The sequence below is a fragment of the Ammodytes marinus genome (genome assembly GCF_949987685.1).
Source record: "Ammodytes marinus genome assembly, chromosome: 14".
NCBI classification, from domain to species: domain Eukaryota; kingdom Metazoa; phylum Chordata; class Actinopteri; order Uranoscopiformes; family Ammodytidae; genus Ammodytes; species Ammodytes marinus.
Window position 1 is genome coordinate 1281190 of NC_137218.1, and position 10000 is coordinate 1291189.

At 40.2% G+C, this 10000-nt stretch overlaps 2 protein-coding genes across 2 annotated transcripts in view; both read left to right on the top strand.

Moving 5' to 3' along the window:
• The window catches only part of LOC307260301 (uncharacterized protein), a 7306-nt gene extending 7150 nt beyond the window's left edge, over nucleotides 1-156 (top strand). Inside the window, exon 6 of the mRNA XM_080040503.1 lies at nucleotides 1-156. This exon is cut by the window's left edge and continues 1121 nt beyond it. The gene's annotated coding sequence lies outside the window, so the exon portion shown is untranslated.
• Nucleotides 157-2847: 2691 nt separating this feature from the next.
• LOC307260414 (uncharacterized protein) lies at nucleotides 2848-6206 on the top strand (the record flags this gene model as incomplete). Its single annotated transcript, XM_080040650.1, has 4 exons — nucleotides 2848-3393; nucleotides 4508-4713; nucleotides 5005-5113; nucleotides 5658-6206. The coding sequence occupies exons 1-4, from the start codon at nucleotides 2872-2874 to the stop codon at nucleotides 6204-6206; spliced, it is 1386 nt and encodes a 461-aa protein (XP_079896776.1). The 5' UTR covers nucleotides 2848-2871.
• Nucleotides 6207-10000: the final 3794 nt, after the last annotated feature.

Genomic DNA, 10000 nt, shown 5'->3' on the forward strand with positions numbered 1-10000 from the left:
TCTGCCCCATTTCAACTCTGTCTCTACACTATCAATAAAGCATAAAAATGCCAAAAAATATCTTTAAAATAAAGCATAAAAATGCCCAAAAATATATCTTAAAAAAAAAAAGTTAACATGAGCTGTACACTTTGACCAATCAGAGCGAGGGTCCGATTCTCTGTTCTTATTGGCTGTTGGGACTGTCCATTCACTTTGGCACGACTTTGTTGGTGTGTAGAGCGTGTCAGGGAGGGACCATAGGGGAGGGACCAAAGAGAACAGGTGGAGCGGTTGAGGTATTTGGATTCGAATCGCAACTGCCATTTTCTCCCCAAATCCTCCACCCCAGCTTTAAAGCTGCAGTGGATAATTTTTTCACTGTAATATTTGGCAAAACTGTCATAATAGCCATTCAGCTATATGTAGGTGAAGTAGTCTGAAAATATTTTTTCATCACTTTGCTCCCCCCTGCCTCTGTGTGCTGCCCCCCAAAATTGCCACCGCTCATGTTAATTTTGACCAATCAGAGCAGGCTCAGATACTCCGTTCTTATTGGCTGTGGGACTGTCCGTTCACTTGGCAACGACGTTGATGCGTCAGTTGCGTGAGCGTTCACGACCCTAGCAGTCTGAAACTACTGTTTGGTCCTACTACGGCAGACAGCGAATAGCAATCAGTGTTGCCAACTTAGCGATTTTGTCGCTAGATTTAGCGACTTTTCAGACCCCTTTGGCGACTTTTTTTCAAAAAAGCGACAAGCGACAAATCTAGTTTCTTTTCTGGAGTTATTGGTGACTTTTGGCGACTTTTTGAGGTGAAAACACGTATCGCTATGACTCTTCACAACGAGCAGCGGGTGCCTGCGTGGCCCCTCCCTTCGCCGTTTCCAAGCACTTACAGGCGGCCTCATTCCTCGCGCAGCAGTCCCTCCCAGCTGTCTCCTAGTAGCAGGTTAGGTTTAAGCAGTGATGGATTTTAAGATGTTTGCTTATGAGACTTTGTGTGTTTGTCACGTTTGTTTGTTTTTTTCTTTTTATTGTTTCTTTCATTCTTTTCATTTTTCTTTTATTGTTACATTTTAGAAATAAAACACAATTCATTCCATATCATTTTACTAATATCTGTTTATTGTGTATACCAACAGACCAAAGCAAATTCCTTTTGTGTAAAAACTTCCTTTGCAATAAACCTGATTATTATTATTGAAAACAGGTTTTTATTTATTTCAAGATTCAGTGTGTAGAATTTATTGTCGTTTTTCAGAAGATGTAATCCTTATCACACACACACACACACACACACACACACACACACACACACACACACACACACACACACACACACACACACACACACACACACACACACACACACACACACACACACACACACAACCAGTTTTAGGGTTGAGGGTTGGGCAATTGACGATCCTAAAAGACGTGGGGGTGGGAGGAGTAACTTCACTGCACGTTGTTCATACAATGTTGGCAAAAAATAATTTTTGATTTTCCTACTCTCTTTGCATTTGTATTCTTCCACAACATAAACTGTCACTCAAAGTCAGTTATATTTCAACACTGTCTGACTGCAGTTAAATACTCCACCATGCACCACTTCTCCTGGTTAAATAAAGGTTAAAAAAATAAAAAATGCCAAGAAAAAATCTTAAAAAGGTTTAAGGGGTGGTCAGGGGGAGATTCGCTGAGAAAATGTTTCAAAGTTGGTCCTTTTTGGACTTTTTTTTATGAAGCAGAAGCACCGCTGCAGGCTTTACAAACCTTCAGATTATTTGTAAAGGTGCGGCAGATTCACACCCACATCCCATCCCAGGACGGAGACAGAGAGTCTTTTGTCACCATCAGCAGGTTAACTGGTTGGTTCTCATTCCTGTCAGGCTGGCGTGTTGAACATGTGTTACCAGGTGTGTCATTCGCCTCCCGTCTGAAACGGCCTCAGATGAACTGCCGTGTGTAATGGCCCTGGCAAGAGTTCAGAGTCTTGTGTTTAGAAGAAAACATGTGGGTGCAGCTCTTTTTTAATAGTGTGGTATTTTTCCTCTTCATTTAACTTATTGTTGGGCTACACTGTGACCTGCTGCTATGTCACAATAGTTACGTAGGTGCTAAAATGTCACCATACTGCTTTTGCCATACGGCATCAACCAAGCCTACCAAGTAGGCTTTGGATTACGTGGGATAATGTAATGACAATAACAACATAAATCCGAACTACTATTTCAGAATAACCTTTACATTTATCTTGCAAAAACTAAGTTTAATACATTTTAATTTGTTTTTCATTCACAAAGGAGTCTTGTGTTTAAAAGAAGAAAACGATGATCGCAAAGACTGAGTTTTTACATTTTAATTCATTTTCATACTGGCTGTTTTATTTGCATTTCCTCATATTGTATTATGTTGTTATTTTTTTGCATTTTAATTCTTCCACAACATTTACTGTCACTCAAAGTCAGTTATATTTCAACACTGTCTGACTGCAGTTTGTAAACACTCCACCATGTTGGTCCCCCACCTGTTAATAACACACCAGAGACCAACAGTCCCCTCTCATGTAATGCCTTGATAATAACATGACAACGTTTCAGGCCTCGCCCCTGGAACAGACTCTTGCTGGGTGAGTGGTGAGGTTGGGCGTGGAGAAATACCTGGGCAGGTGTTCAGTTTGCCAAGTGGTGACGTTGTTAGGTGTGATAGGTGATCCCAGGTCCTCCTTATATAATTAGCCAATTGGATCATAGTCACACCTCCATATAAGCAGAACGGGGTGTGGTTTTTCATCTATATTTATAGCTATGATAATAGATTTATGATCACTTCTCTCATGAGCAGAGGACAGTGAGCAGGTAGAGAGACAAAATCATTTGTGACCATGGCGGAACAGAAATGGGAGGAGGAACATTTTGAAAGCTGTCACATGAAGCTGAAGGTTTTGAAAGAGAAAGTTACTTTGAGTGGTAAAGCACACAAATGCCTCTTCAAACATGGTACCAGGGCCATCTCTGATTTTGATTACCCTCAACCAGAGTTCCATGTGTCTCACCTGAAACACGACACAGGCAAAACTGAACTAAGTGGAATCAGGAAGGATGGAGGGTTGAAGGATCCAAAAACATGCCTGGTGTGGTGGAGTCTGTCTGTGGGAGAGGAGGAGATAGAGTCGGCTGAGAAGAGGCTCATTGAGGCTGAGAAGATACAACAAGAGAAGAGTGTCCAGGAGACTGAGGAGAAGGATCGAGCTGAAGCCAAAAAGATTCTCCAGACCAAGGCCGAGAACCAGGGGAGTTTCCTGGGGGAGTTTGCCACCTCCCCGGCCTTCCACAGCTCTTCCAGAATGGGCTCGTTCCGCTTCACCTTCCCTTTGGAGGAAGTTCTGAAGGCCTACAGCAAGCAGGTTTGTATAATGTGTTGCTTTAAATTCAGTCCAAAGGGTTGTTCAAAGCCCTAGTGTTGTTTACATACTGCAGGGAAAGGGGGCCAACATCAGATTTTTTGCTCATAATTGATTGTTCATATGCCATATGTGTCAGTAATTCGTAATGTAATGTAAATTGTACAGCGATCCTACGTGAAAGTCTTGTAGTGTGGTTGCCTTAAATGACAAAATTAATTAAACTTTATAACTGTATGTAATCTTCCGACATTAACAGCGAGCATCGCGTACAGTGTGAAGGCACCTTAATAGATTTCCATTTGCAATGGATCAATCTCCCATGATCCTCTGCAACATTATGACGTCATCTTTTGTTGTTGTTATCATCGTGAGCCCCTAGCGGCGGAAATGTGAAGTAAAGTCAGTGTGTTTACATGCAGACTCATAATCGGGTAAATAAACGAATAAGACCTCAACAGGACTTGTAAAATGCATGTAAACGCCTTTATCCGATCTACTTCGCACACACATCGGCACAATAACGGACAAGAGAAGTCGGATAAGAACACCTAGATAACTCGTTCATAGTCGGCATTCTCTCTGCATGTATGCATGTATACAGGGATCGGACATCGCATATCGGAGTTTGCGTTCTGCGCTTGCTAGAGAATCCCTGCAGAGGATTTCACAAGGAAGTGGAAGGAGACGACGTAAAAAAGGTTTACAGAGATTATGATCAGGGGCGCTCGTGGTGGTCCCCCCCCCCCCCCCCCCACAGAGTCTCAGTGATCTTCACAGCAGACCCGGGTTAGAATCCAGCCCGGGTCGTTCTCTGCATGTCATTCCCCTCTCTGTCTGTCTGTCTGTCTGTCTGTCTGTCTGTCTGTCTGTCTGTCTGTCTGTCTGTCTGTCTGTCTGTCTGTCTGTCTGTCTGTCCTCTTCACAGCAGACCCGGGTTAGAATCCAGCCCGGGTCGTTCTCTGCATGTCATTCCCCTCTCTGACACATTTCATCTACACACTGTCATTAAAGCATGGAAAATCCACAAAAAAATCAATCTTAAAAAAAGAAAAAACAAATTCCTTGTAGCTACTGTGCAAGTCGTCCATTAAAAACTGTATTTTCTTGTCTCCAGTTTTGCTCCGGTGCTCAGCCCATGATGAGGGTGTTGAAGACCGTCCTGTACCAACAGGAAGTGATGTACGTGGTCCTGGTCCACAACCCGGCCCATGAGAAGAGGCTCTCTAAATATCCTCTGCTGTCAAAATACAAGGACCCTGTCGTCACCTACGAAGGTGGGCGCTTCATCTGGAGGTCTCAGTCTATGTGTAATACACACAGGTAACAACCTTTCAACCTTTTCAGGCACGTTAACCTCTAGGGCTTCTGGGAAATGGTGTTTTTGGATTAAATGCTCCTAGAAAATTTAGATATTAAGCTCTTTTAAGGAGGAGGCGTCCTGCTCAGACCTTTGCAATTATGACGCTTGTCTTGCTGAGCGCACAGCATTATGGTTAGACTTTTTGTCCGACTTGCATCTGCGGCTGGCTGTGGCTCCCAAATTCCAAAGGTGGATTATTAGTAATTAGAAATATTTCAGTTTGTTTCTTTGTGTCATTTTTATTTTTTCAGTTATCAGTTGGTCAAAGATGGCCAGATGCTGCTGGAATCAAAGAAGTCAGCTGACTATGAGCATTATGTCTGGGATCACGTGGCCATCGCCCTGCATGTGGGAGCAAAGGTACATTTCACTGACAGCTCCTTCCCCTTTGAAACGGGATTTCTTTTGGTCTAATTTAATCTATATTGTGAAGATGAATGGGTAACTATGTTCCAGATTCTGGGCAGATTCAGTCATTGGTGTGAATGCTGAAAGCAGCAACACATAGTGTATGTAGTTCTACAAACTCTTTATTATTATTCTGCACGTTTTTTGGCCTTCATCTACTTCAACGTAGAAACTTCATTCAAACTTCAATAATTTAATTCATGATTTCAGAAATATTTCTCCAATTCAAATTAATGGAAGCAGTGTCCTGTTCTGACACGGGTTTACATCCTTTCTATTAAATAAAACTTAATTCTACAAATTTCATTAAAACTTCAAAAATGTTCAGCAACTTTCAATGTTCATCGTTCCATTAAACTTTCAAATAACATTTATAGTTTTCAAAATATTCGACGATGAGCGGCACCATGTAAAATTCTTCAGCAATTTGTCTCCTACCAGTGTCTTTATGTTTCTAATAATAATTGGAGCTTCTTCTGCTTTTTTTCTGTTCCAGGTGCTGAAGTTAAAACATCACCGACTGAGAGAAAACCTCACATACTGTGAACAAGGAACACGGATACTTCCTGGTCGTCAGTTGCGTTTTTCTGGATTCCCAGAAGCTGAAGTGTGTGTTGAAAAGTTGTGGCCCTCAAAACTACAAAAAGCTAAAGCACTAAAACAGGAGTTAAGAGAGAGAGCTAAAGCACTAGAACAGGAGTTAAGAGACAGAGCTAAAGCACTAGAACAGGAGTTAAGAGACAGAGCTAAAGCACTAGAACAGGAGTTAAGAGACAGAGCTAAAGCACTAGAACAGGAGTTAAGAGACAGAGCTAAAGCACTAGAAAAGGATTTAAGAGACAGAGCTAAAGCACTAACACCAGAGTTAGGCGATGGAGATAAAGCACTTGAACAGGAGTTAAGAGACAGAGCTAAAGCACTTGAACAGGAGTTAAGAGACAGAGCTAAAGCACTTGAACAGGAGTTAAGAGAGAGAGCTGAAGCACTAGAACAGGAGTTAAGAGAGAGAGCTAAAGCACTAGAACAGGAGTTAAGAGAGGAATAATAAAAACAATTCCATCATAGTATGTTTCACCTGTTGGTAACGTGAGTGACAGCACAGAGAAAAAGAAATCTCAGAAAACGTTTTTTAACATTAGCAGCCAATATACGTAGGATCATGTAGGAAGGGTGAAGGGTTTCTATTTACTCTTGTGAGCAAAATTACTATAATAATCTAGGGCTGTCAAACGATTATTTCATTTCATTTCATTTAACTTTTATTTATCCTCGAGAGACCAATTGAGGGGTGACCCTCATTTTCAATGACGTCGAGTTCAAACAAATTCAAAGGAAAAACAACAATACATTAACAATATTCAACGCAAATACATCAAATACACAACAACAGGTGAAGAGAAAAACAATTGAAACATTTACACAGTGGTGAAATTAAGTGGTAGCAATTAAAATTAAATGGGTGAGAGTACAATATAGCCTAATTAAAACAGTTACAGGTAGAGTTTGGCAGATTTAAAATAGTTTGTTTGAATTGGTTAAAGGATATGAAGTTATTTAGTTTAATTTGTTGCTGTAAGTTGTTCCAGGAGTCGGGGGCACTGAAGCTAAAAGCTGTCTTTCCCAGCTCAGACCGGGCTTGTGGGACATAAAGCATAAGCATGTCAGTGGAGCGGGTCTGATAAAGCCCATCTGAGATTTGCAGCAATTCAGTTAAATAACGAGGAAGCTTCCCGGTCAAGGCTTTGTAAATAAAAACATGCCAATGTGCATCACGTCTCTCTTTAAGGGAGGACCACCCAACCTTTTCATATAAAAGACAATGGTGTGTGTCATAAGCATCTCCTGTGATGAACCTTAAAGCAGAGTGAAAAACAGAGTCCAGGAGTTTAAGACATGAATGTGATGCATGCCGGTAAACCACATCACCGTAATCAAGGACAGACATGAAAACTGCCTCAATAATCCTTTTCCTACTAAATAAAGGGAAGGTGGTTTTGTTTCTATAAATTAAAAGGATTAACATCCTTAATTAGATTAATCACAGCAGGGTAGCTGTGGATTAATCACGATTAATTCTACAATTTGAAATGCGCCCGAAAAATTTGAATTGTCTCTGTAAATTATTGGAAAGATAAATGACAGAAGGTGGATATATAGGCCTACATTTAAAATTAGTTTTTTTTAATCATGGAAAATCCAAATAATGGGGTTAATACTGAAAGTAATTTAAAATCCAACTAAAACATAGCCTTTCCACACCATAATTGAACTTGTCTCTCTTTGCTATGTCAAATATAGTCTATTGGCTTTTATTTGGTGTTACCAGCATCAATGAATAAATGTGTGTTTTCATCCCATATGTGAATTAAATTAAATTCAATCACTTCTGGTCAGGTTTTGCATTTCCTGAATACAACTTGATTGCAGTCCGCGGTGTGTGTGTTTAAGGTCAAAAAGCCCACGTTCTGGGAGACAGATCATTTGTGCCAGAAAGCCGACGTTATAATTGCGATAAAAAACTTGTGCATTAATTCCAGAAATTAACCACACTGCGTTAATGCATTAACTTTGACAGCCCTATTATAATCATCTATATTCGAAATATTATCATATAGTATGTTGTTGGGAAACTAAATACAATTAAACTCATTGTAAAAGAGTTTGACCTGGAGTGGGTTTGACCCTCTCCTGTGTGTGTGTGCAACGCAGATGGTAGACGGTTGAGGTGTTAATATGCCTTGTTTTCACTGAGCAGTTCATATCAGTTCAGTACGGTTTGGTACGGCACCCCTAAGTCTGGCTTGCGTTTCCACTGCCGAGAGCCCACTTACTTTGGGTGACAAAAATAGGTACAGCACGGTTTGCCTATTTTGGTACCCTTCCCAATTTTTACAGTGGAAACATAGATAAAAGGTGCCTTCCCGAACCGAACTGACCGGAACAGTTGGGATGTTTTGATGGGGGAATCAGGCTAAGACTGCGTGATGCGAGGTTGAACAATGCTGTAACTGAAAACCTCTACCCACTGTGTTGTCTACAGTTTTAATGTGTTCATTCTAAGTACTGTTACACTGAGGAGAGAATGCCTCTCTTCAGTCATTCCTGTGTAACGCTGATGACGGCTTTAACTTGCAATCAATAAAGATTTACTGAGAATCAGACCATTGTATTATTATTAGTATTTAGTTACCAGCTCTCATCTGCATTAGATAACCTGATATTTCAGTACCTACAACATTATATACACAACATAATCAACTCATGTTTAAAGCTTTCATGGTTTCATTAAGGGGTGTGCAAAACAGTCAAAGTTAAAGTCGCTTTATTTGTCAATTACAAAATATGTTCCAGGTATACAGAGGAATCAAAATTGTGTTTATCTCCGATCCACGGTGCAATAAGAAAAAAAGGATAAAATAAGGAAAAGTAATATTTACAAGCGGGGAGGAGCTCTGAATCTTGTGTTTACATAACACAACCAATAAATGTAACTTTGAAAAATACAGCTGTTTTTTGGGGAGGGAACAGACTGTTTAGTTTGGGGCAGAAGTGAGCATTGAGAGGGGTTATTTTTGTGAAACTCTATACTTTGTTTTTGAATATTCTGCATAGTATGCCTTTAATGTTGCTACAAAGAACTTAAATATTTCTGAAAAGTCGAATTTTTCCTCTGATGATCATAAAGGAAATGTAACAGCAAACGAGACCATCAGTGCAAAGAATGCTATTTTTAAATGTTTTTCTTAATGCCTTTGTCAAGGATACAATATAACCTGAGTTTAAATAAAAGACAAATATTGATCAAATCATAGTCCAAACTGAACATGATAAATATGAAGTCATGCTGCCACCTGCTGGTTCTCTGCAGTATTACACTCATTCAGCCATGAAGGACCAGAGGTCTGTTATATGCAGCAACTTCCACATACTAACAATCTCTTTCCGTTACCTGGCTTTACTTAAAAGGTGCTCCGAGGAACTATCTACTACTATTTTGTGTTAATTCTAGTAATTCTACCCCTATGGACAAAAGCAGTAGTGTTTTTACCACGCCAGCTGTTGTTCCTGGGTGAGCATATACCCATGACAAAGGCATTAAGAAAAACTATATAAAAATAGCATTCTTTGCACTGATGGTCTCGTTTGCTGTTACATGTCATTTATGATCATCAGAGGCAAAATTAAACTGTTTCAGAAATAAAGTGGTACTATGTACAATTTCAACAACAAAAAATAGTTATATTATTTGTCTAAAATAACCATTCCACTTAAATTGGAGCTCATAACTGTTACCACATGGACCCAACCAGAGACCTCATGGTTACTGGGAGGAGGAACCAGAGACCTCATGGTTACTGGGAGGAGGAACCAGAGACCTCATGGTTACTGGGAGGAGGAACCAGAGACCTCATGGTTACTGGGCGGAACCAGAGACCTCATGGTTACTGGGAGGAGGAACCAGAGACCTCATGGTTACTGGGAGGAGGAACCAGAGACCTCATGGTTACTGGTCGGCCCCTCTTTCCTCTAGGACATGCTCTTCTGCTTTCAATGTTTTGGTATTTATTATTAACCTTTATTTATACAGGTAAATCACATTGATGGATGACATTTTGAATCGAACCAACGACCCTGTAGTTGAGGGTCCACAGCCCAACACACTTCACCACAGCCGCCCTTTAAAGTTGAAACGTAAATACGTTCTCCTGCTAATGAAATAAAGACATCCCGAGATAATGATATACAGTAATGCTGCAATCATGTTTAATGAGAAGAAAATAAAAAATATTTTTGTGAAAAAAACATGCTGTCAAGTAAGCATGTTTTTTTCACAAAAAT